At 48.6% G+C, this 25890-nt stretch overlaps 9 protein-coding genes and 1 non-coding gene across 10 annotated transcripts; 5 read left to right on the forward strand and 5 right to left on the reverse strand.

Annotated features, from left to right (window-relative positions):
• Nucleotides 1-165: 165 nt before the first annotated feature.
• On the forward strand, nt 166-1950 carry ustF2_1 (Flavin-containing monooxygenase; the record flags this gene model as incomplete). Its single annotated transcript, XM_031151667.1, has 5 exons — nt 166-296; nt 371-541; nt 612-873; nt 923-1069; nt 1126-1950. The coding sequence occupies 5 exons, from the start codon at nt 166-168 to the stop codon at nt 1948-1950; spliced, it is 1536 nt and encodes a 511-aa protein (XP_031003506.1).
• Nucleotides 1951-2394: 444 nt separating this feature from the next.
• slc35c1 (GDP-fucose transporter) lies at nt 2395-4011 on the reverse strand (the record flags this gene model as incomplete). Its single annotated transcript, XM_031151668.1, has 1 exon — nt 2395-4011. One exon carries the CDS (start codon nt 4009-4011, stop codon nt 2395-2397), a length of 1617 nt encoding a protein of 538 aa, XP_031003507.1.
• A 306-nt stretch (nt 4012-4317) lies between these two features.
• On the forward strand, nt 4318-5898 carry COX15 (Cytochrome c oxidase assembly protein; the record flags this gene model as incomplete). The annotated part of the gene is made up of 2 exons (XM_031151669.1): nt 4318-4712; nt 4770-5898. The coding sequence occupies 2 exons, from the start codon at nt 4318-4320 to the stop codon at nt 5896-5898; spliced, it is 1524 nt and encodes a 507-aa protein (XP_031003508.1).
• A 387-nt stretch (nt 5899-6285) lies between these two features.
• Nucleotides 6286-8256, reverse strand: cla4 (Lysine--tRNA ligase; the record flags this gene model as incomplete). The annotated part of the gene is made up of 2 exons (XM_031151670.1): nt 6286-7956; nt 8014-8256. The coding sequence occupies 2 exons, from the start codon at nt 8254-8256 to the stop codon at nt 6286-6288; spliced, it is 1914 nt and encodes a 637-aa protein (XP_031003509.1).
• A 2087-nt stretch (nt 8257-10343) lies between these two features.
• On the reverse strand, nt 10344-12178 carry LHYA1_G006736 (Cytochrome P450 monooxygenase; the record flags this gene model as incomplete). Its single annotated transcript, XM_031151671.1, has 4 exons — nt 10344-10457; nt 10573-11397; nt 11455-11817; nt 11873-12178. The coding sequence occupies 4 exons, from the start codon at nt 12176-12178 to the stop codon at nt 10344-10346; spliced, it is 1608 nt and encodes a 535-aa protein (XP_031003510.1).
• A 1529-nt stretch (nt 12179-13707) lies between these two features.
• On the forward strand, nt 13708-14556 carry LHYA1_G006737 (uncharacterized protein; the record flags this gene model as incomplete). Its single annotated transcript, XM_031151672.1, has 1 exon — nt 13708-14556. One exon carries the CDS (start codon nt 13708-13710, stop codon nt 14554-14556), a length of 849 nt encoding a protein of 282 aa, XP_031003511.1.
• A 475-nt stretch (nt 14557-15031) lies between these two features.
• LHYA1_G006738 lies at nt 15032-15103 on the forward strand. Its single transcript has one exon. It is a non-coding gene; the product is annotated as a tRNA-Arg (tRNA).
• A 3762-nt stretch (nt 15104-18865) lies between these two features.
• Nucleotides 18866-19698, reverse strand: LHYA1_G006739 (uncharacterized protein; the record flags this gene model as incomplete). Its single annotated transcript, XM_031151673.1, has 2 exons — nt 18866-19472; nt 19607-19698. The coding sequence occupies 2 exons, from the start codon at nt 19696-19698 to the stop codon at nt 18866-18868; spliced, it is 699 nt and encodes a 232-aa protein (XP_031003512.1).
• A 3154-nt stretch (nt 19699-22852) lies between these two features.
• LHYA1_G006740 (uncharacterized protein) lies at nt 22853-23689 on the forward strand (the record flags this gene model as incomplete). The annotated part of the gene is made up of 3 exons (XM_031151674.1): nt 22853-22965; nt 23121-23254; nt 23334-23689. 3 exons carry the CDS (start codon nt 22853-22855, stop codon nt 23687-23689), a joined length of 603 nt encoding a protein of 200 aa, XP_031003489.1.
• Nucleotides 23690-24727: 1038 nt separating this feature from the next.
• Nucleotides 24728-25390, reverse strand: LHYA1_G006741 (uncharacterized protein; the record flags this gene model as incomplete). Its single annotated transcript, XM_031151675.1, has 3 exons — nt 24728-25025; nt 25127-25275; nt 25334-25390. The coding sequence occupies 3 exons, from the start codon at nt 25388-25390 to the stop codon at nt 24728-24730; spliced, it is 504 nt and encodes a 167-aa protein (XP_031003488.1).
• Between the last annotated feature and the right edge of the window lie 500 nt (nt 25391-25890).

Genomic DNA, 25890 nt, shown 5'->3' on the forward strand with positions numbered 1-25890 from the left:
CCATAACTAGCATGATGGTAGTAGGTATGCTATATTAAAAACGCGTAACTCCGTACTTATAACAACCATAAAATCTAAATACAAGTGACCAACTCATACGTCGTGACAAGCCACCTTACCATCCTCGATTCCTCAAACCTCAAAGTACCTACAGTACACCAAGAAATGGCCCATCCAATAAAGCGTATCGCGGTAATAGGCGCCGGTGTATCCGGTGTATCCGCAGCAGCCCATCTCAAAACCGCCGGACTAGAAGTGACAGTCTTCGAACGAACGGGTAAAGCTGGCGGAGTATGGTATATACCCCCCAATTCATCGGCCTTCTCACGCCAAAGGAAGAATCAACATGTACTAACAAGAGCGTCCACAGGGTCTTTGATGCACGCGTTGCGCCAGAACCTGCATATCCATCACTCGTACCATCGATAGCAGAGACTGCGTATTACGAAGACGTCGACAGTAAGCGCGGTGTTCCTAGGCACACGAGTGAGGATGTGAGGGAGAATAGTGAGAATTTAAAGATCTTGCATGCTCCTCCCGGGTAAGTAATATTGAAACTTTTTGCATCTTCGAAAATGAACTGTAGTAGGCAGAGCTAAAGTAATTACTAGTCCGTGTTATGAATTACTCTCAAACAACGTTCCAACCGGGCTCATGAAAACAACACTTAATTCCTGGCCTCCTGGGACAGAACAGATCGTTAGACATAATGTGCTAGCGGAATATATACAAGACACGGCGGCCAAGACGGGAGTTGAAGGGATTACGCAGTATAATACGAAAGTTGAGCGTGTGGAAAAGAAGGGGGAGTATTGGGACGTTCGGACTGTAACTTTAGATGCTGATACACTCGAGAAGAAGACGCGGGATTGGGTATGTGATGGAGTGATTATAAGGTGACGTGCATGCTGAGACTGTTTAGGAGTTCGATGCCGTAATTGTAGCTACTGGCCACTATCACGCGCCGAAAGTTCCAGCCATTCCCGGATTGAAAGGTTGGAAGAAAGCATGGCCATCGAGAATACAGCATTCGAAAAGATACCGGAGTACTAGAGGGTTTGAGGGCAAGGTATATTGACATCCTTCAAGAGAAGCTATTGGTGTCAGCTAACCTCTGATTCCAAGTCCGTGCTTTTGATAGGCGGTAGCACCTCATCATTCGACATCGCAAAAGAGCTCGACGGCATTGCAAAGACTATATACCAATCCACACGGGGTGGTGAATTCGATCACCCAATTTCGATGCTGCCTCCGAGTGTAAAACGTATTTCCGAAATAAAGTCGTTCGATCTTGGGCAACACTCTGGTCCTATTCTCGATAATGAAGCCATTCTATACACAATAACCTTAGTCAACGGTCAAGTTATCAGCGATATCGATAGAGTCATCATCTGTACTGGATACCACTGTGCATTCCCCTTCCTCTCCCCCTACCATCGCGACTCTGTGCCAGCATCCGAGGCAGACAAAACAGCGCTCGTAACAGACGGCACGCAAATGCATAACCTACACAAAGACATTTTCTACATCCCCGATCCCACACTAGCTTTTATCGGCGTGCCGTACCACATTGCAACCTTTTCCCTATTTGATTTTCAAGCCATCGCGGTTGCAGCTGTGTTTTCGGGGAAAGCCAATACTCCAAGCGAGGAAGACATGAGGGAAGAGTATCTTAGAAAGCTTGGACAGAAAGGATCTGGGAGATCTTTCCACAGTTTGAGGGGAAAGGACGCCGAGTATGTGGACGAATTGCTGGCATGGATAAATCCGGGAATAGTTGCTGCTGGAGGGAAAGCAGCGGAAGGACATACGAAGGAATGGAAGGCCCAGTATGAGCTTCTTCGTGAGAAGTTTGAGGGTCTTATAGAGAAGAAACCTCAATTGGCCCCTGTTGAGAAAAACATTGTGGATATTAAAGCTGAGGTCAGGGAACCTGTTGAAGCGCATTGATAGGCAAGAATGAGAGAATAATCTGAAATGCCTTTCGTAGCCACTCTTAAAACATTTACGTCGTTTTCTCGTCTATGTCCCACATAAAGCGCCTCTAGCGAGCTTCACTCAAGGCTCGTAGATCTCGGCAGGGAATACATATTAATAATATCAGAAGCTTTTGACACCAAGTGCTACAAAAGTAACAAGACCAACTAGTTCAACAACAGACATCAAAAAGCAAGACATCTATCTACCTTTGAACCAAATTTTTAGACAAAGAACATAACATTTAAATAGAAACTGAAGAGTCAACGCCACTTGGCCGAAAAGCAACACAGTCAAGCAGTATCTAATATGGCTATGTCTAGCAAGGTCTATATTCGAATCGCTGTATACAGCAATCGTTTTACAACGCCCTAAAATTCCAAACCCTAATATACGCTTATACCAGACTTTGGTTCATCACCGTAACCGTTCCAGCGGTCTCCCCCCTCTCCTCCTCCCCAGTAAAAACCACGCACAACTAGCCCAACACATCCCGATCCCAATCCAGGCATAACTAGGCATCTTAAAACCGGCCATAATAGGAAGCAGGAACGCCGCCCTCGGGATAAACAAAAACGTGCTCGTCAACGGACTTGTGGCTCTCGTCAAAGCGATTGTGCTGAAGAAGACAGCCCAGCTCCCCAAACCCCCGCAAAACACCATTAACCAATGGAAGAAGACGTCCAGGAAGTAGCAGTTCCGGCTTATATTTGAGATCTCGCCCGAGAGAAAGACGATGGGGGTCAAGATTAGGATGGAAAGCGTAGATGTGTAGTGCAGGAGACGCCAGTAGGCGCGCGCTTCCTCACGGGACCCGGAGTAATCGGCTGGGGCAGAAGAGGAGGGGAAGGTGCCGATTAACTCGCCTTGGGGGACGAGGGAGGCGACGAGGGATTTGTACGTGCGATGGAGTTGGACTGGGTATAGAGCGACGAAGATGGAAGAGAAAACGCCGGCGACTATGCTTTGCCATGTTACTCGGACATTAGTCTGCATTGTTGCTACTAGTAGTGTGAGAGTGGCCGTGAGAGTTGAGGAGAGCGTGGAGACGCTGTGGGATGCGCCTGTTAGGAAGGCTGTGAAGAGCAGGGAGAGGGGGACTATTCCCACGCGGGCGAGTGTGTAGATGGTGAGTTGGGCATAGGCGAAGGAGAGGTTCGAGAGGGAAACTTTAGCAACGAATATGATGGCTACTGGTAAGCACTGCTTGACCACGGGCCATTCAAATTCGAAAAGTCCCCCACCAGCAATACCCCCCGAGAAGCCAGACGTCCACCTTGCGATCGACCCAATGAACCCCAAATTCTTCTGCTGACCTCGAAAGCCTGGAGAAGAGGTCGGTAGAGGTTTCGAGGGCGAAATCATGGATGAAACACCGGCACTAGTAAGCCACGGGCTAACCCATCTGGTGATATACGCGGAGAGTAGGATCCAGCAGTGTGTCAATAGCATCTCGATCAGTGTCGTTGTTAAAGGATATGGAAACTTGTAAACCCCCGCTATTAAAACCATCAGCTTCGTGTGCGATGTGTAGTTATCTTGGAGGTACCCACTCCAGAGGATTATTCTATTCATGATGGTCAAGCCAATCTGACAGCCTCCCAGCCAGAACACCAGCACGCCAATGTAGATTGCCCATCCTGACTGTGTTGTGAACAGCCATTGTCCAAATCCACCGCCGTATAGCAAGGCTCGCCAGCCAGTGAGTTTGTAGCCGTCCGAGGGCAGGAAGGGGCGCCGTGATGAGGAGCGTCCATCGCCCCAATCATCGTCGTCTGTATCTGAGGCTGGATTCGAGGGTGATCGCGCATAGGGGGATGGCGAGCGGGAGATGCTTATTAGGGGGATCGAGGTAGATCGGAATCCTGTCGAGTTCTTGGGATTCATTCTCGCGCGGGGAGCGTCGCTGTCCGAGTCAATGCTCCCTGAAGAGCTGCTCTTCTGGTGCGTGTAGTGGTTTGCGCGAGGTTTTCCAGCACTGAGGAGGTATTGCAGGGCGGGACGGAAAGTTTCGTTGTTTCGAAGGGAAAACATATGGGATGATTAGGCGGTGGACATTGGGGATATAATAAGTATGTGTTTACTTATATGACATCCAGATAATTGCGTGGTGTTGTCCACTTTATGTGTGGTTAATGTTTAATCCAACTACTCAGCCTCGAGCTCGAGCCAGCTTGCGCGTTTGTGTTTGGACCCCAGTCGGCATCGGAAAATCCTCGGCCCGACTATCTCCTGATTATATAGTGTTATACACCCCGATGCTTACATAATCTATATCTTCATTATCGACCCATCTTCAACTTTCTCTTGAACCTTTCCCCAAGTCTACAGTTCCTCTCAATGGCTTCACTTATCCCCGGGCTGCGTCGGGCAGCACCGCGTCTATCCAAAGATTTCTTCATCTGCCACCAATGTCTAAAATACAGTCGTCCAAGACTTCAACTTCCTATAAAAGCAAACCTCTCGCGAAATATACGATTCAACAGCTCTACAACTGCTCTACCAGAACATGGGTCTGCCTCTCAGTTGAGTAATTCAAGCAAATCAATATTAAATCCCAAAGGACAGAAAACGAGCCAGAAGATTGCCGCTGAAGGACAAGCAAAAGCCAAGGGAAAAAAGAGTTTCTTCCCCGAGACATCTTCAAAGGCAGTCGCATATTGGCTTTTAGCATCCGCGGGCAGTGTATTCGGAATTGTTGTCTTCGGTGGTTTGACAAGACTCACCGAATCTGGGTATTTCCTTCCCAATCCAATCTAAAACGAACGATAGTAATAAGTGGCGTGTTACAGACTCAGTATAACAGAATGGAAACCCGTAACCGGATCCCTCCCCCCTCTCTCCCAAGCGGACTGGGACTCTGAATTCAGCAAATACCGGGCATCCCCCGAATTCGCGCTCCTAAACCCCCACATGACGCTCTCGGAATTCAAGCAAATCTACTTCATGGAATGGGGGCACCGTCTGTGGGGGCGCTTCGTCGGACTCTCCTTCGTGCTCCCCGCCATCTACTTCGTCGCCCGTCGCCGCGTCTCCAAGAACATGAGTGTCCGCCTTCTGGGCATCAGCGGATTGATAGCCTTCCAGGGGTTCCTAGGCTGGTACATGGTAAAGAGCGGACTCAAGGATGATTTATTCGCGCCTGGCTCGCACCCGCGCGTCTCCCAATACCGGCTCACGGCGCACCTGGGCGCAGCCTTCGTCTGCTACACAGCGATGTTCTGGAACGGACTCGCTATCCTGCGCACCAACGCCCTGCTCCTTAACCCGCAACAAGCAGCACAAGACCTCGCGCGCCTGAACTCCCCCGCACTCTCACCATTCCGCAAAAGCGTAGCCGGGCTTGCACTCCTCGTTTTCACAACTGCCATGTCGGGCGGCCTGGTAGCAGGTCTAGATGCAGGCATGATATACAACGAGTTCCCCAAAATGGGGCTAGGGCTCACGCCGCCGAAATCCGAGCTTTTCAGCGCCTTCTACTCGCGCAAGGAAGACGGCAGCGACATCTGGTGGCGCAACATTTTAGAGAACCCGTCGACAGTGCAACTAGACCACCGGATCCTGGCTACGACGACGTTCGCAGCCGTGGTAGGGCTGTGGGCATACTCGCGCTTCAATAGGCAGGTCAGGGCCGCGATGCCGGTTGCGTGTAGCAAGGGCATGTTGGGCGTTGTGCATGTGGTGTGTTTGCAAGTTGCGCTGGGGATCTCGACATTAATCTATCTTGTGCCTACGGGTCTGGCGGCTGCGCATCAGGCGGGGAGTTTGGCGCTGTTGACGCAGGTGCTGGTGCTTGGGTCGAGGACGTGGATTCCGGCGCGCACGGCGGGGATGGTTGCTAAGAGGGTGGCTGTGCAGGGGGTGAAGAAGAGGGAGGTGAAAAATGTTAGCAAGGTGCATAGCGCGCCCAAGAATGTGTAGATGGTGGGTGGTGTTGGTGTTGTATATAGTATGGGTGTTCGATAGTTGACTGGAATGGCATAGCATGGCATGGATTTTATATCATTGGTTGGGTGGAGAGACGAATGAAGGGAATGAAGAAAGAATCACTACTCTGTAATAACTAGCAGCAAGATGACCTCGGACGAATGAACTTTTTTATTCTTCTATTGATTGATTTCTATATCGCTCGCACATTTCTGGGGTAATTCGACAGACAGAACGCGGTATTTTGTTTGTTGTTCAGTGTAGGTAGTCGAGTGAAAAGTACAAGAGCTTTTCAAAAACTTGATCTCCACGAACAGCTCGGGAATGAATGGGCACCTAGTCTTTCATATAAAGCTGGCCTCCCGTAAATTCACCAATCATTTATGTGCTACACATGAACAGGTTAGTAAAGTCACAAACTGAGTTCGAAGAAGAAAGAGGGGACTTACGAATACCCTCTTCAGCCTTAGCCTCAATGCCCACCTCCTCAGCGGCCAACTTCTCCGGCTTCTTACTCGTATCCTCCTTCATAAACGGGAATGCCAGGACCTCCTTGATGCTGTAATTATCCGTCAAGAACATGACCAAGCGATCGATGCCCATTCCCCAGCCACCCGTAGGCGGTAAGCCGAACTCCAAACTCTGGCAGAAGTTCTCATCAATCATCTGCGCCTCATCATCACCCTGCTCCTTCTGGTTAGCCTGCTCCTCGAACCTCAATCTCTGATCAAAGGGGTCGTTCAGTTCGGTGTACGCGTTCACGATTTCTTTCTTACACACAAAGGCCTCGAAGCGCTCGCAGAGACCGGGGAGATCGCGGTGGTACTTTGCGAGCGGGGACATCATCTGCGGGTGGCCGGTGATAAAGGTTGGGTTCACGCAAGTTTCCTCGATGAATTCGCCGACCAGTTTATCCAGCATGCGGGCGTTGGTGAGAGGGGGCGAGCAGTCGACTTTCATCTTCTTGAGCACGCGCTTGAAGAACTCATTTGTTTCCTGCGTGTGCAACTGATCACCCGGTGGGAATTTCTCGCCGGTTGCTTCTTCGAGCGCAGGGATCATCTCTACGCGTCGCCAGGGTGCTGCCCAGTTGACTTCATATTCTTCGCCGTGCTGGGTGTGGAATTTGGTGGTTGAGCCGCCCGTAACGTGCTTTACGAGGCCGGAGACCAGTTCCTCGGTCATGTCCATGATGTCGTAGACGTCGGCGTAGGCCATGTAGAATTCGCAGGTTGTGAATTCTGGGTTGTGGGTTAGGTCGATGCCTTCGTTGCGGAACTGGCGACCCATTTCGTAGACTCGGTTTAGACCACCAACAACAAGCATCTTGAGGTAAAGTTCTGGAGCCACACGCATGAACATGTCCATGTTGAGGTCGTTGTGGTGGGTAACAAAGGGCTTGGCTGTTGCGCCTCCTGCGATGGGGTTCATCATTGGTGTTTCGACTTCTACGAAGTCTTGCTCGTCAAAGTACTTGCGAATATAGGTGACCATTTTGGAGCGAGTGAGGAAGACGTTCCGTGTTGGCTCATTCATGATCAAATCCAGATATCTCTTGCGATGTCTTTGCTCTTGATCCTTAAATCCATAGTACTCGTCCGGGAGTTGGTGCAGACATGGTGTGAGGAGAACAATCTCAGTAGCAAAAATAGAAAGCTCTCCTTCCTTGCCCTCTGCTATTTGCTTCTTGGGTGCAGTTCGTCCTGGGTAGCCGACAATACCAATGATGTCTCCTCGTCGCAAATGCTCGTGTTGCTCCTCAAATGGAACTCCGCCCTCCTTGGCCTCTTGAGCCTGGCACATTACCTGTACCTTGACACCCTCTGTTCTGATATCGTAGAAGACGAGCTTGTTTCCCGACGCACGTTTGTTGTAAATTCTGCCTCCAACCCTGATCTCAACTTCCTTCTTGTGCTCTCCAGATTTGAGGGACTCATATTGCTCGACGAAATTTCTCACATCGTAGTTTGTATGGAACTTGTGAGGGTATGGGTTTGGGTTCTTGGTCTGGCGGAGCTTGTTAATTGTGCGCGAACGAATCTCGAAATATTGCTACCCCGCAGTCAGTATCAATTGCCCGCGATGAGGGGTTGAGGGGTTTGGATCTACATTTGGATTCAGCTCCTTCTCGTCAGCCTCAGCATTGCTCTTCTTGGTGGTTGCGGGCTTGGGGGGAGCTGCAGCTTCCTTCTCCTTCTTTGCCTCGTCCTTCTGGCGTTGCTTCTGGCGCTTCTTCAATTCAGACTTGGAGACCTTTTCGCCGGTGACTTCGTCCAGATGGAGGTTTGCCAGGGCCTCGGTGGGAGCAGCAGATGCAGTTGCAGGTGCAGGTGCAGTTACTTCGTCCGCCATGATTGCGTTGGTATTTACTAGTCTCAGCAATTTGTTTGTTGATGTGGTGGTGGTGATGAGTCCTTTTCGTAAATATTTTTGGTGGGGTTGTTGAGTCACGCGTTGGAGTCTGGTGGAGTCCTTTTCTTCCCCCGCCAAAATCGCTTCATGTTCTTCGGATGCAAACGAATCTTTCCCTCGTTTAAAATACTAAACACTACGAAATCACAATGAACACCGCTCGTAAACATTTGATGTATCATTTGCGTGAAATTCCTCGCGGTTTGCTAAATTACATACTTATGGCTCCACACGATCCCAAAAGCACCTACGCCAAAGTTCATCAGATATCAACGTTCATCATCATGCTTGTTTGCCCTCTACACAATCCTTCAGCCTAAGCCAAAAGAGCAACCATGCCACCAAGAACAGCACCTAATCCAATATTGACCCCAGCTGTGGCCTCAGCTCCCGATTTACTAGTTTTCGACGCAGACGCAGCGCTGGAGGCAGCAGAACTCGCCTTACTCGCGGCAGCACTCGTAGCAGAGCTCAGAGCAGAACTAGCACTCATACTCATGCTGGAGCTCATGCCCATACTCATATCCATACTCGAAGTATCCGTAGGCGATGTAGCCGAGATGGTAGTCGCAACAACTCCCACAGGCGCACTCGGCGCAGAAGCCGCAGACACGCTCGAAGCAGCTTTTGCGTATGCTTCGAGGGTGTCGTTTGTAGAAGGAGGGTTGATGACGCCCACCATGCCGCCTTGACAGTGCTTGTGTGCGGAACAGTAAAACCAGATGGGGTCGGTAGAGGTTACGTTGACGATGTAGGTTGTATTCTGTTATATCAATTCATGTTAGTTTCGAAGCATTCTCCTCATTCTTCCCTTCTCTACTCTTCTCCAAGTACAAACAGGGTCTGTGGAATTGAATTTCCTCTGGTTTAGGACGGGACTTACACCAGCATCATTACCATCAATAAGCCCAGAGAAGAAAGCATTGGCGGCAGGTGCACAAGGACTATCAAAGGCGCCCGATACGACAGAATGCGGTCCGGTCGCCGAGTAGAAGTGGAAGTTCAAACTAACCTCATCAGCATCCCATCAATTCAACTCCAGTCCTGGGGAAGAAGATGAAACTCACACATCACCCACATCAGCCGTCGTAGTATTGGGCTCGAACTTAATGCCCTCCTCACCAACATCAATATCAATATCCTTGGCGCACACAACAGTCGCAACCGCAGCCAAGCCAACGGTAAGTAAAAAGCGATAGGAGAACATTTTCGATTCAGCGCCTACGTTTCTTATTTCTTGTTTCATGTCAATGTCAGTGTTAGTATCACGCGTTGAAGTCGACGAGAATTGATAAACGATGTAGAAGGATGGATTCCTTGGAGTTGGGACAGGAAGGACAAACGAACGAACAAACAAACACGCTCATCTACCCAAGATACCTCTATATAAAAGAAAGAAAGAAAGAACCCCGCCTTGCCTTTCCTGCAACCCAATTCACACTCAACTCTCACAAAGCCAATTCCCATTTTCTTTGTTCAGCCTCCCTCCGTTACATCATGTCCCTCCCTCATCTCCCAAACTACTCTAGGCTCTAGCAAGGCAAGACAAGGGATCTTTCATTCCCGAACCCTACCCCAGACTCTCGAGTACCGTGTGCCAATGAAGTGCGCCCCGATATACGCATCGAGTAAGGAGGAGGGGGTGTGTATTCTGGTCCGGATCATGACATGCCGTGGAGGTTACACGGGCACAGGTCATGTGGCAGGGGAAATAGAAATGCATCTTATAGGCGGATGGTGACAGAGACAGAGGGTATGTGCATACACGGAAGGAAAGCTGCATATAGTGTGAATTCGACGTTTTTATCCATTATAGATACTATACTGTATCCAAAAGAAAAAAAGAAAACGCTGCATATACTCATTTTACACCGCCTGTCTCTCCTGTTCGCCTTTCCTTGCCTTTCCTTGCCTTTCCTTTCCTTTCCTTTCCGTCCAAGACATCGAGTATCATCCCGTTTCTCGTCTTACATCTAGGACTCCAATTTTACGTTTTATTCATGCGTGCCTGATAGGTAGGTAGGGTATCACGATATCGGCTGTGTGATTTCCCTGCGGCGGAACGTAGTACGGAAGTTCAGCTGCCTTACAAACCAAGCATTATGAACTGTCCACTCCTTATCCGGATCCTCAAGACGAACCTAGAAAGTGTCATATCACATTAGCACTCTCGCATTTTCGTAACCCTCACATACACATACATATTCTAAAATATAAAAAAAGGGATGGGGAGAGAATAAAGGGGGGAAGACATACCTCAAAGCGCCGTAAAACAGTAGGCACAAGTTTATAAACCTCTAGTAGCGAGATGTTCTTCCCGATACACGTCCTAGCCCCCATGCCGAAATGCAACATCGTAGCGCCCATCTCCTTAATCCTGCTTTCCTCTTCTGCTTTATCCTTGCCCTGATCCACCAACCACCTCTCGGGTCTAAACACCTCGACATCGTCCCCGAAGATCTCAGTCCTGCGATGCACAACCCAGGCATTAACGCCGACAACGGTACCTCCGCGCACGAAGTGCCCTGCGATGTGCGCGCCTTGCGGCGGGACGATGCGTTCGAGAGGGAGGCCGGGCGCTGGGTGCAAGCGGAAGGATTCCTTGATACACGCATCAAGATACGGTAATCCCTGACTCTCGCTCCAGGTCACAACACCCATTTCGCAGTCCCTAAAATAGCCCTCCGTAGCCCTGCCATCCAACTCCTCGTAGAGACGTGCAAGACAGGCGGGGTGACGCAGGAGGAAGTAGAAGACGGAGCTTAGGCTTATGGCGGTCGTTTCGGAGCCGGCGAAGGCCATGCTGACGGCCATGGTCGTGACGAGCGAGTCGGTCATGAATTCTGGGCGCGAGTCTTTTGCTTGCACGAATTTGGAGAGGAGGTCTGGTTGTGATTGCTGGGCAGGAGATGTAGTGGTGGGGAGAATTGACGGGTCCTTAGTGGTTGGGTAGCGTTCCGCCATGCGCTGTTGCGCGAAGCGGGCCACGGGGAAGGTGGCATCTATCAGGCCGTATTTTGCGGCGAGAAGGTAGAGCGGGTTCTTGAGTAAGAGCAAATCGAGGAAGGGTATTTGGCCGATCTAGTGTGTGTTAGTTGGGATTTTGGAGCTGTGTATAGTAATTGTGTGGATATGTACTGGTGCAACGTAGTCGAATAGACCACCGAGATATTTTATAATTCCATCAATGTCTTTGTTTTCTTCAAGAAAACCATGGCGTTTACTATATGTCATTTCGCCAATGACATCAAATGCGTAGAATTGCAGCCACCTTGAGAAATCACATGCTTCCCCAGTTTCGGCATAGAGCTTGTCTGTTTGGGAGAGGAAGAGCTCAGTGGTGGAATCGACGAAAGGTTCATACTGGATCAGTGTTGACATGGAAAAAGCACTGTTGACGCTTCGGCGAAGCTGTGCATGAAACGGCTCAGATGTTGAGCTGAAGAGGGAGGGCAGACGGTGTCCATTTGCTACTGATTGTTGCACGGGGTAGAACTCTGACTGCAATCATTGTCAGGAATTGTTCTTTTCCTGACCCGTCGGTCTTATAACTCACCTTAATGAATCCCTTGTTGAGTCCATAGATATCCTTCAAAGCTTGCGGGTTTGCAAAAGAGAGATCATTGGGTCCTAGTCGAACGACATCCCCGAGTTTGGCATGTAACTTGATATGCTCAACTTCAGGTCTTCTCTTGTAGACAATCCAAAATCTCCACCAGTCTGTGATTGATGCTAGAAATGGTCCTGGGTACCTGTTGAGACCCCGCGTAAATCGGTTCTTAATCAGATACGAGGCCAGCACAACTACTAGAACGACTGGCCAGTTGCGCGCCACAGCTTCGAGTAAAGTTTCTGCCACCATGATGGTGATGTGGTATAAGGACGAGACAAGAAGAGGGATACAATCAATGAGGCATTTTCAGCATTGTATGTTGACGAGGCCTTGAGAGTATGAACTGGGGAACATGGGGAGTATAAGTGAAAAAACATCCATCTACTCCACTACTCCACTTTCGTCCCAAGAGGAAGGAACGACAGATGAATGACGAAGCAGCCACGGGAGAGACGGATATCCTCATGCAGTTCGAGTCCACATCCAGCCCGAAGCTTTGCACCTAGAGGTCCACCCCAAGGGAGTCTACAGTAGACGTCGGCATTGCAACTGTACACTTCAGGCAATCTCGACAGCGTATAAGAGAGCTGCCGAAAAGTATCTGACGAAGCTGAAGAAGGCTTGTGCCTCAGCTTCCTGACTTTTTGCTGACCATCTGTCTGGCAGCAAGGGGCTTTAGCTACGTATTGGGAATAAGGCCCGCTGTCGTAGTATTACATTACAGATGATTGGAGATGCACTGCACTGCTCTGGAAGATGGATAAGCCGGCCGCGGAATGGCGGAGACCCCGCGAAAGGTGTGGCGTCCCAAGTGGCGGGGTAAGGAAAGAGGCGATAGGTTGTAAGTGTACAGATCGCAGGAAGTACATGCCGTTGCAATATATCGCAGGTATTAGTGTATTATTTGAATTTACTTCCCGTGTGTTCAGCGGATGTATCGTAGCAGGTGCATGGCTGCGCTGACGGGAAAGAGCAGTTGGGATGAGGTTGTGGGGAGATCACGGGGATTTGGTTGTTAAGGTTCGGCAAATGCTTCGACCTCAACTGCCGTTCTACATACAAAAGGACTTTTAGAAGTGCGGTGACGGGAATTTCCTTTCTCCTTGAATGTAAAATATATTATGAGAAACACGGCAGTTGCTCCTAACAAGCTAAAGATTCTTGGAGAGACCATAAGATTTTAAGTCCGGGGAAACCATGGCTCTTTATCAACATTCAAGAGTAAGGTAAGGTCAAATTCCCCAAATCAGAGCCACAATCTAGCTAGTCGTTCCTAGAATAGCATAGAATGCATAATGTATTTGGTCAGCAGTGGATAGGAGAAGGAGCTAATCTTTCCTACCACTTATACTTGAATGTTTATCATCAAATTATACTAAAGTTCAAGCTCTTTTATATACCACAGCTGTTTTGAAAGATTTACATATAAGAGGAGAACACAACTATTCAACTTCAACCGCCGACTTTATGAAGCATTTAGTGTCAGGTGACTATCACATGGCGTGGCTTGAGCTTAGCGGCTAGACTAGCTACTTCCTCGCGGTAGAGATTTATTAAGACATCTGCAGGTATTTTAATTCAATCCATACATATCGACGTATCTGCTCTAGAATTCACACAATTTGCCAAAGATGTTTGAACAATACTACCCTATTAATCACGAGGTTGATCATGGAACAGGGGTACGCGCGTATTCGCGAATTCCAACGTTGTATACGGCGTATATATAACACGCTCATCAGCGCTGGTTTTTCACATCACAAGCAAAAGCATCTATCATGTCCACGAGCAACGTCGTCGTACCAGAACTCGAGTTCACACGGTTAAACCCGTTGGTATCACTTTACACTCCACCAGATGCGCCGGCGAGCTATAGCAATAATGATCCCACGACCATCATCTTCTTCCAGTGGATGGGAGTAGGTCCGAAATCCCGTTATCTCAAATCATTCTACAGCCATTACCACACTCTCTATCCCAGCGCCCGCATCATAGCAGTGCAGTCGCTCATTGAGTTCTTCATCTACACGAGCAACGAGACGCGCCACAATCTCGTCAAACCCGTCGTTGCAGCCATCAACAGCGACCCGGCTCCAGAAAAGAAGATCCTCGTTCATCTCGTCAGCAACGGCGGTGCAGTTGGTTTCACGGATGTCTGTCGCCTATACAAGGAAGAAACAGGCAATGTCCTCCCCGTCAAGGCTATCATCCTAGACTCTGCCCCAGGCGAGTCTAGTCTCGTGACAGGATTCCATGGTTTTGCCACCGCTCTTCCGAAAGGTCTTCTCTGGTATCCTGGAGCGGCTTTGATGGCCATGTGGCTGGGGCCGTGGGCTGTTTTCCGTGCCATTTTCGGACAACAACATATGCTAGACAAGGCGAGGATGTATTTGAATGACTGGACCGTGGTTGACAAAAATGCATGCAGGCTGTATGTATATAGTGCAGTAGATAAGCTCGTGTTACCGGGCCCGATAGAGGAGCATGCGAGGGAAGCTGAGGCTCAGGGCGTGAATGCACAGCTCTTGAAAGAGAGCGACATGCCTCACATCCAGTCTATGATGCGTGATACGGAGAGATATTGGAAATATGTAGTTGAACTGTGGTCTACTCGGGCGGATATTTAGTCAATTCAGTTAGAAACTATACTCTTTATAACTAAGCAATGCTGATATTTAGCATACAAACTCTATATACTATAATAGTAACTTACTCGAATAGATTTCGGTAGTACTGTTTACCTAAGTAGTATACTAAAAACAGTTACGCCAAATCGTCCGAAGTCTAGAAAAGGTAAATTAGAATGGTTTTATAGAACTAGGATTGAAGTTTATTTATTAATAACTAGACATGTAGAGAGTTCTAATATATCTGCCATTACGATTGAGATTAAATAAATTGTTTTCATTTACACTATACAAAGCTCTGACTCTGCATCTGCTAAGATAAAGTCACGCCACCTGCTAAGCGATATCAGTGAAACCCAATAATTTTCCACAACACATGAACATGCGCCGAAGTTCCGCCCACAATAATTGATGGGCGTATAATTTAAAATAAGCCAAAAAGTTGTCAAATTATTCAGCAACGACCGTTGACTCAGCTCCAATGGCGCAATGGTAGCGCGCGAGACTTCTAATCTCGAGGCTGTGGGTTCGAGTCCCACTTGGAGTGCTAGAGATTTCTTTTTTTTTCATGGCGTCTGCTATATCTCTTTTTCCTTTTTTTTTTTTTGATTTCTGTTATAGGGTGCAGAGTTATCAATGATTAGTAAGTGTGTCTGCTACCTACTACCTATATTTTATTTAGCCTTTAGTAATAAACTTACATGTAATCTTATTTGGATGCACAGCTGAATATAAAAAATAAGGAGAAAAACTCTTATCCGAGTGCTCTTTTATCTCACCCTAAGAAGCAGACCTAAGGTGTATAGTATACGGTAGTAGGTTCTACCTCTTCGCAACCACTTTGACACCGTTTCGCTTTGGATGACGATTCCACGGCTCGGCTCAGCTCAGCTCAGGCACCGGTTCGTATTTCTTACTCTATCCCATCCCGAAGAAACTTCTTCGCAAAAATCGACTTAGAAAAGCCCAGTGGGGACATCACAAGAGGAAAACTTCTTCTCTATTTCTAAGATCCGATCCGACATCTTGGATACATCTGTCATGAACATGCACACGGCAGAATATATCGTGTCATTCTTTCAAATTCAAAAAAGGAGCATTCATCTATCCAGGTTACGAGCCTGCTAAGTAGTCTTGCCTTTTAATACGACCCGGCCTCTCACCTTTCTCTTCTCGCGACGGTTCTGTCTGAAAGTTCATCGAGACATCGGAATCAAGATCCAGACTCTCAGATGTATAGTGTGGCTTAATACTATACACATCATCTACCCCAAACTCTCCCATTTTTCGCTCATATTTCCAAGAATCGACGGAGCTCGAAAAGCTAATATGGCAAGATTCGGTATCGTGATTCCTTCGCATATCAGGTAATCGAATATCCTCCGGCGTGAGAAGTTCATCTTCAGAAGGCGTCATGTCCTCAGAGTCCAATTCTGGAGAAGGCACACCCTCGTAACGAAGGAATTCCTGGTGCAGCAGACAAGCATCGCAGGCTAATTTCAAAGAAGGGAGATTCGAGCCGCCATCCAACTGAGGAAGCCGCGGGGTTTCCGAATCAGACAATGAGAGCTGTTCTCGAATATCATCAAAGATATCCTGCGCGGGTGTAAAGTACACGATTCGCGGCCCTAGCTCTTTCTTCAAGTATTTGTTGCGCCCCCATAACTGTCCGACAAAAGCATCGCTCTCATCGATTATGGCAGCGCCCGAGTCTCCGCTTACGCCGATGCCGGACGCTGTGAAGTGTTGTGCGCTTTGGTGTGGATATGGTTCTTCAACAAACCATTCCATCGTGTCTTATGAAGCGCCGGTGATTGTTTTGTTGACGAGGTCAGGACACATGCCGATCTACCCGCATTGATAGCCGCTCGTTTGGCCGGTCGAGCAGACGGGAGCGCCTCCAGCGGAGTGCATGGCGGTGAGGACCGATCGTTTCCTATGGAGGCTTGGATAGGTAGGATAACGTATGAAGTTAGTAGTTGGCATTATTGCTGCGCAGAGCCCAGTCCATAATGACTGCCGGTGGATCGATGAATGCTTCTTCCCAGTAACTGCTATTCGATTACATAGTCCTAGTGCTTTTCTCCGATGTGGCGATCATATTCCCAAGGGTAAAGTTGGAACGGGGATCGGCCATATATCTGTGATAAGCAGTTTCACAGGCTTTTCGGTCATCCGGCGATTGGTGTTCGAGGAACAATGGAGAGTTCTGTGGATTACTCTTCAAGGCGTCTTCAAGCGGATGCAGATTAACAAGCCAACATGGCTGTTTTCCAATCATGATGCATGAACCAAGTGTCGATGTGCTGTGGTCATCACCCTGACCCCAGCGCAACACCAACAGAGTCTCCCATTGTGGCTGGGGGTAGAAGTAGGGGTTCTTCGTGCTGCTTATAGGATCAAGTTGAGACTCGGTTGTTGTCGAGGCAAGACGCTCAATAGAGCCGGTCTCAAAGCTGAAGCCTGTTGTCTCGTGGAAGACAGGTCCAACACATGGCCTCGAATGACTTTTTCTCGTGTGTCGCTCCAAATCTGAAATTTGGAGGTATGCCACGACGTATACCAATCGTGTAGCTAGGACCACACCATCGAGGTACAAATTCAGCCAGGAAAAGTAGAATCATATGATGCCATACGAGAAAATCCTGCGGATCCCTGAGCAGAGATGAAAAGTTCCCTTTGGATTCATTACCATTTCTAGCTTGCATTAGGAAGCTACAAATAGCGGATTGAGCCTGTATCTCAAGGCGCTTGATGGATATCCTGCCGTTGTTCATCAAAGCCCTGTCTTGTCTTTTGCGCCAGATGCCTAGTAATTTGAGAATCAGCTCGGATTTTTGACTCAGCGAGAAATTTGGATCCTGTGTACTGCTGATCAGGTATCTCATGGTCAGACTCGGGGGTTCTAGCAGAGCTGATTGTTAAGCCAGGCGTAGTTGAATAGCCCGGTATTTTTAGTTGCAGGACTTCTCCGCAATACCCAAACGGTGTGTCGTCTTTCATCGGGATATCCTTGAACAATTTTCCCTCGGACAGCGCTAGACCATTGACGTCTTGTTTCCCATATATACTCGATATTGTTCCGTTCCATGAAATATTTCCATTTTCCTCTTCTGTTCCCTCAGCTAGGATGCAATTCTCACATTTGAGATGCGAACAATCTTTACCAGCACAACTACTTTCACTCTCAAACAAAGCGAACGTGTCCGCGTCCTCTAAAGCCATGGGCCCCGTGTCACACTTACAACAAAACCAGTGGAGAAGTTGTCGATGGCCCTTGCCATGACGACCGAGTTCGGACGATGGCTTGTCGAATACATCGCAGGACTCGACTATGTGGAACTTGTCCGTCTCTTCCTCACGCCAAATGAATGGCTCTTCAGTCGGAGCACGTTTAACAAAGTTCATAGAGGGAAAGTTCCTTGTCAGAATCTTGGTTATATGGTTTCTTCATGTTGCAAGCTGAAAGAGATATTGTGAAGTCAAGAATACTCTCTGAAATACAAGCTTAGGCAGCGGCCAAGTCTCCGCAGTGTTTTATTGTCGGAAGAGTGCTTATGGTTGCAACGTGAGGGATGTCACCAATCAGCGAGTGCTATGCATGCAAAGAAGATCATGTGATCCAAAGAAGCTGGCTGCGACCTTTCGCCTTCTTATCACTCCCCCCTCCTTACCTAATGTCGGAGAGCTAGACCAAAACTTGTCTAAAGAAGACAAAAACCTTCCAAAGAGAATCCGAGTCCCAATGCCATCTATGACTTCGTGGCCCATATGGAGCATTAGATGGAAATGGCTGACGAAGTCCTCATTCGTACCTAGCTCTGAGTACATTTCACATTGGACTCTGAGTATCAAAGCTCACCGGGGCCATTGGGTCTAACAAGTACGCACAACATAGCTATTGGAGGAACAAAACAGGATGCATGTAATGCAAGTAGATCGATCTCCTATAGTAGAACTCGCTCTTGGGCGAGGTACGACACCTAGTTGAGATATGCTCCCCTTGTTAAAACAACTTTGTGTTTCTCAGATGCTGTTCCTCGAGTATTCTTTACTTAGAGAAACCATACTCTCAAAAGTGATGACAACAAGCAAGCATAGTATCCAGAAAGGTGAAATCCACGGAATGATACGACACTAGTCTTCAAAGGGAGCAACATATATGCAGGTAGCGAGAACTTCAAAAGAACAGTGTAAATGACAAAGCAACTCCCAATATATGCCTATCTCATGGTCACATTAGTCAATCCTCCTAGACGACGCCAACTCGTGGATAAAACCAAAACCCATACCCAAACCCACAAACATATCAAGAACCAACCCCGTCCCTTCCAACCTTCTCCCAAAACCTCTTCAACCCCAATACCTTCGCCCTTGCAGGTTCCTCTCTCCCCCTCTGCCTCTCCGCCCCCATCTCAACACCCCTTCCCCACCTCCCCGAATTCCTCCCACCATCCCTATCCCTCGCAAACCTTCTGACCAACCTCCCCACATCCGGTCTAACCTCCTCTTCGCTCCTACTTTCCCACCCCCGTCTCCTCCACTCCCCCACCCACTCCCTCAACGTATCCTTAACCCTCTCCCTCTCCACGCGTCTCTTAACTTCGACCAGCCCCGGTGCGAGGCCGCCCACCACACACTCACGGGGTAGCACGCCTCGACCCACCAACTCCTCTTGACTGGGTCGTTTGAGCAGCGAGCGGTTGAGTTTTATCTTGATCAGGTTCCGGCCTAGGTGGCGCGCTGCGAGCGTGGTGCGTGTGATGTAGATGCGGTGCGCCATGAGCTGTGCGAGGGACGGGCGCAGCGGCAGCGAGAGCGACAGCGTGGTGGAGGCGCGGTGGAGGCGTGTGGTGTGGAGGAGGGGGTCGAAAGAAAGAGTGCGGAGGCGGTGAGAGGTGCGAGTTGTGGAGAGACTGTGTGGTGGTGTTAGTATAGCTTCTTAGATCGGGGCAGGCAGATGCTAGGAGAAGGTTGAGGGCTTTAAGGGAGTGTTTTTGAAGTGGGATAGGATGGAAATGAGTGTGGAATTGCACTTGAATGGACTTACAGGTCTGGTATATCGAGGTAAGAAAGGATCGTAAGGAGGAGCTCATCCGGGAGGATGCTCAAAGAGGTGTGATCGTATGTATCAACTGCCATTTTGGACGTTATAAGGTCATGATATTACTTCACAAGAGGGTTTAGTAGAAAGTATTTGGAGTTTAGGGTGAATTTGAAAGTATTGGGAAGAGGTTTTCGTCCGTTTTCATCGGGTTCGAGTTATCGTCGTCGTCGTCGTATTAGCGGGGTACGTGATACATGACTTCGGATCTGAGACATTTGATGAAAGAGCAAACAGGCTGCCAGACAGGGGTTCGGTATAAAAACAAGCTTAATATCACCGCATGCAGATGTATAGGTATACAAGTAGATAACCAAGAAATCTCATGTCAAAATAATTTTGAATAATGTATTCTTCTCTAAGTCTCGAGGAGGTGCAATATTTTCAGTTCACTCAGTCACTTCTCAGATTGCACCATCTCACATGCTTGTTTGCTATACCCATTTATCTCTTCCATCATCCACGTGTATTACGTGTATTACGTGTATCAAAGCCGTTGACAAATGCAAGGCAAGGCAAGGCAATTGGGCTTCCGTGCATCTAAGCAAATGTATCTTTCCATCAAGGCACCATGTAACGTAATACTACTATACAACTTTTCTCTCTTTCCTACTCACGTACAAGTCCCACCAGCGGGGTATACACGTCTTCGCGGTGGCCGGCCGGCCTCAGCGCGTCCTACAAGCTAGAGCCTCATCAGTGGACAGGTTCACCCATTGGCCCCTTGAAATTCAAGGCGGCCCAGATGATGGCCCAAAGCCCAAATGCTCGCCAGCTCACTCTGGCCGTCAAGAGGAAGCAACACAGGCCAACGATACATGGCACACTCGCCCTGTCTCTGCGTTGCATGCTATCGCGGCGCATTGCATTGCATGGCATGACATGGCATGGCATATCATGGCATGGCATATCATGGCATAGCGTGGCTTTCACAGTAGAGTAGAGTACTTACATGCCGTGCGCCGACTCAAGCAAGCCCGTCCGATGGATAGATCCTACTATTCCCTTCCTATCCCTTAGCCGGCCGCCGCGGAAGCCGCCAGCAGGAGCTCGACGTGTACTTGGCTCAGCTGGGCTCATGATTTGACAGTGAAAGGCGACGAGATGGTGCTATCAAAGTTGGACCCCGCCTCGACCACCAGCCAATGTTTATCTCCCTACAGCCTCTCCCGCAGCTCATAGCACCAATAAGCATGCCAGAACGGCACTTGGTGAGGCTGCACCATACCTTATTTCTTTTGCTACCAAACCACGCGTGCCATTGGCTGCGTGCAAATGGGGTACCGCCCGCCCTTCCGCAGAGACTAAAAAGCACATGATTGAATAGTGACCCGAATTGTCGGAACAAAAATGAACGTCTTCAAAAGATTGAATTTTCCCAAAATCTGTCCGTAGCAGAATCTTTGCAGCTAAAGTTTTGGATTAGAAGTCCCTTGATTTTTGCTCGGAGCTATCTTCTCGCTTGGCCAAAACGGGGGCCTTGGGCCTTGTTTATTTACCTCTCAACCACGATTCGTGCCAAAAGCCCCCAATCCACACCCAATCTGAAGCTTGCTGTTTGTAAACATCGGTTAACGGCCAATTCTGTTCCCAACATACCAACTCTCTTGCATCGGTTCAATTGACTCGACAAGCGTAGCCTGGGCTAACCCCAACCCCTCTCTTTTTCGCGTCCAGAAATACGCCCTCGACGCCGGCGTATCCGTACCATATCTGCTCATCCTTTGATCCAAATGCTGCCTACGGCCTGAAAATGCAGGTTCTTAGAAGGACTGACTCAATCAGCCTGGAGGGTGTGATGAGTGCTGCATGGCTTTACTTTGCCACCATGCGATGTTGCCGTCATTGCGGTCGTAGCAATGCTGACCTCCTGATATGCAGCAATAAGAAAGGAGATAGGTGATCACTCGGCCTTCAGACTACCCAGAAATAGCACAATGGGCATATTCAGCTGGTAATGATAACGCCCGGCAGATGCGGTATTTCTTTTTGCTTTCAAATGCAAATAACAGGGAGTGAGATTCTGCCTTGCCTTTTGTGATAGAAAGTCAATTTTTGTGATGAAAAGATGCTGTGTGATTCCTGACTTTAGTGCAATGCAGCTGAAAGCCTTAACATTCTCCAAATAAGACTGGAAAACCAGTCCACCAAGGTAAGCTCGCCACGTCAGTAACACCCCAATTGCCTCCAACATCTTAGCGAGAACTTTAGCTGTCTTGTAGTGTAATGAGAATCCGTAACGAGTGGCGAGAAGATGTGGAGATCTGCAGGAGCCCTATCTCTTCTGTTGGTCTCCATGCAGGGTGATAAAGGAGGTTGATCTTCCCTGGAGCTATCACTGACAACGCATCGGTTGGTATCCTGAGGAAGAGGATCGGATGAGCCAGAGAGGTATAGTTCGGATGCAAGTTGAGGCATTCCTCACAAAGTCCATGCGGGCAATAGCGGCTGCAGAAAATAGATCCATTCTTCCACGGTGACTGACAGTCAGCAGACTTGATGACCAGGCCCTGGAAGATTGGCCCAGACAGGGCGGATTGAAAATTCAAGATGTCTTGTCCAACGGTATACGAGTACAGAGACTCTACAGAATCACCGTATGATGTTTGTGGACCGAAAAAGATGACGAGACTTAATATCAAGGATGTAGCACTTGCCAAATGTAATGAAAAGCCGCGTTGCAGGCCCATTGCCACACTTTCGTCGGGCGTAATAAGAACGATATAGCAGCGGCTGATATTTCAGGTATTCCGGTTGGATGGGACCAAAAGTTTCTGAGGCACTTGTTCGAAGATCCATGATACCAAGCCCTCCAATGCAACGAGATGCATGGCTTCCTCAGGGCTGTCGACCGTCCCGTGCCCATCAACAAAGGGATAGCTCCACATAAGCTTCATTTCTCCAACCAGTAATCGTTTGCTCAACGGTGGCGCTCCAGAGACCCTCGATGAACATGGACCAAAGATCCGTAACGTGATCTAATAACCCCGTCTGCTGAATGTGCCGAGAGAGACAGCTTGCATGGGCTTGTCAACATGCAACAGAGACTTGCATGTGCTGGCAGGTTCAAACCTAGTATTCCGTCCTATAGTCATGTAAGTAATGCCTCGACAGGGCCAGATCGTCCGATTGAAAGGTGATCGAGGGAACGGTTGGGCCGAGTATGAGGCGAGTTCAAGGATGTGATACGAAATGCCTGTTATCGACAGACCTGATATTGACCTCGAAGGCATGGATGCCTGGGGAGACAATGACCAAACTTGCAGATGTTTGTTGTCTGTTGGTCCGTTCATGATGACGGGAAGGTGAGGGGCCGTGGGAAAGAAGTAAGTTAGCCGGGTTGAAGGCGAAAAGCGTGAGTGTTTTCATTTTGCTTGGTGTCGATTGGAATATAAATACCCCTCCTCCTGGCCATGAAATCGAGTCTGTATCATCATCAGCAATTATCACTCTCATCCAGACATTCCTCACAGTCTGCAACATTCTCAATCTTCAAACGCATCAACCAGCAATCGAACCTCACACTCCACTTTACTCCAAGCTCTACCATCATCGTAGTGCTTCTCGACAATTCAAACTTCGCAGCACCAACCAGTAAGTATCCAAGCCCAAACCAAAGGACGTTTCAGTTGTGGTCAACAAAGAGCGCGGCTAACAAAGTTCAGACCCACAGATCAAACCATCATGTGCTTCTATGAGCAGTATCAGATGTACTGTGGCGACTATAAATGGGGCCACTTCCGTCAGCATTGCTCGAAGGAATACCGCACCGGCGAGACTTGCGGTATGAAGCTGGTCATGAACACAATTACCAAGCACGAGAAGTGCAAGGTCTGCTCCAAGATCGACACCAAGAAGGGGCGTCTCGTGAAGGAGCAAGAGCGTATCCACCGATGGGAACATGAACAACAGCGCGGACACCACCGTGGTGCTTCTATCGAAAACTCACAGGGGATAATCGCCCAACTGGAGTGGGAGATTCAGGATCTTCAGTACCAGCGAAGTCAGGCTACTCTCTCAACAAGATGATTGACGAGTCGAAATGGAGTGGCAGAGTGAAAAAATGGTCGGGTCTTCTTCATTTGTATGGTTCTCGCTCGTTCTTGGGTTCTTTGGGAGTCTTTCCTTGAAGTTTGGATTTGAATTTGATCGCGGCGCTGGAAATGACTGGCTTGGGGGAGTGGGATGTAATCATCTCGGATCTTAGATAGTGTAACGATGAAACGGTTCCAACTCATTCTTCCGGCCTCAGGATGATTGTGAGACCGCAGTCAGTCAATCGCTCCAGTGAAAATCATGACTGGAGTTCGGAACTCAAAGGACAACTGAGCCGGGCGCTTAGCCTGCTGGTCCGGCGGCAATAGTTGATAAATGATGCCAGCTAGAGTAGAGCAGAGCAATCACGGCAACGAGAAAAGATTGACATATAGATCAGAATTCCATTATCGTCAAGTCAAAGTACGGTTTCCAGGTGTTGCTGCCGGAGGAGAGGGGCGGGCGTGATTCCGTTGTTGTTGTGTTGTTTTGAGGGGAAGTGTTGTCTAAGCGCTGTAGGTGATCCTAATTAGCCAGGGCCAGGATGGAATGTCCGCGCCTGCTTGTACATCTGAGCACTCGGAAGTGGTCCATGCCTCACACTGAACGGAGAGGTTGGAAATTTGGAAAGAAGAACACAAGAACGAGGAAATCCTGTAGCCTTTATGAGACGGTAGAAGAGAGTTAGATGAGGTGTTTTTTGCAAACGTGGCTAACCCTCAATGGACATATGTGCCAGCCTAACTGCAAGGCGTGAGAGCAACATGATAGGCTCCGATGAATGAATCAGCAGCCAGTAACCAAGCGCTTTTGACAAAAGAAATGCTGAAATGATACAACGCATAGTCAAATTACAGTGGCTTGTCCAGTCAAAACCCAATGACCAGCTATCCATCCACGAAAATGCGGCGAGAAATGCTCCATGTGTGAGGGTATTGTAACAAGCACCGAACGCCCTGACGCCGTGCGACACACTCATTCAATATTGTCGCCAACAACCATGCTTTTTCATGCTTTTCCAGGTACTCCATGCTACTCCATGGCCGACTCCGCATCTGCGAACCCTCCAAGTAGTGGTCCTATGCCTTCTGATTTGACCGGTGTATGCCGATTCGTTTCCTCCATATCGTCGTCCTCCGATATCCAGCCATCAGAAACGATGGGTGTGTTGTCGGTGGACGCGCGTTTGGTCTGGTTAGATTGGTCGTGTGTTGATATAGTTGCCAGAACATCTTGGTATCGTAGTAGCTTGGCGTCTTGCGCGGGGAAAACTGCCGGCGGCGCTGGAGTACCGTTCTGTGGCACAAGTGCAAATATATCGACAAGATGACTGTAGGTTTTATATTAGCTCAGTTCCTCGTATAGAAGCGGGGGAGGGTGTAATTGAAGATCAACTGGCGAGAGCCCCCAACGTCAGAATACTGTACATACTTTGATGTCTGTGCCACAACTTTCTGTAAGGCCTCGGTTTCTCGTTGGACTTCTTGTGCATCTGCTTGCGTTACCCCGGTATGTTGGTCACCGAAACTACCATAGTGGTTCCCATGGGGGTCGTCGAACAGCAACCTCGAGCTTTCGTCCTGCGGGAAAGATGCTTAGTGAACCGGCTTCTGGACTGATAATGGCAGCTCAACTTACCTCGTCGGATGGATCACGGTCTCCGTCTCGGCCGAGGCAGGACGAGCAAATGCCCATTGTGTCGTGTAAATCTGTAGTGCGGCGTGGATGTGGATGCAAGTCGACGTGGTGGAAAGGAGGAGAGAAGAAGTATTATTGCGATTGATATGGCAGGTATGGCAGGTATGGCATGCCGATGCAATGAAGCGGCACTGCTTTTTAATGTGTCACTTGGCGTGGAACATTTTAAAATCCGGTGCCGCTTTTCTGGTCTAGCTAGCACTGGAACAAGCCAGGCCAGAATGAGATAATCCCTCAGGTTTCCACGCTAGAAAACGACATGAAGTGGAACGAACGTCAACCTTCTCTCTTTCCTCACGCCATTTCAACAACATCTCCTCCTTTTTGATTATTTATACCGAAACTAGGTGGTTCTCCTTGGGAAGCATGGTATCATTTCATGTCTGCTAGATATATCGATCCAGACATAGATCACGCATATCATGCAGGTACAGCTTACTAGCACTGTGGTAATGGCTTTCCAAACCTAATAATAGTTGACCATGTCTAGGTAGGCT

The sequence above is a fragment of the Lachnellula hyalina genome (assembly GCF_007821495.1).
Source record: "Lachnellula hyalina strain CBS 185.66 chromosome Unknown contig00120, whole genome shotgun sequence".
Lineage (NCBI taxonomy): Eukaryota > Fungi > Ascomycota > Leotiomycetes > Helotiales > Lachnaceae > Lachnellula > Lachnellula hyalina.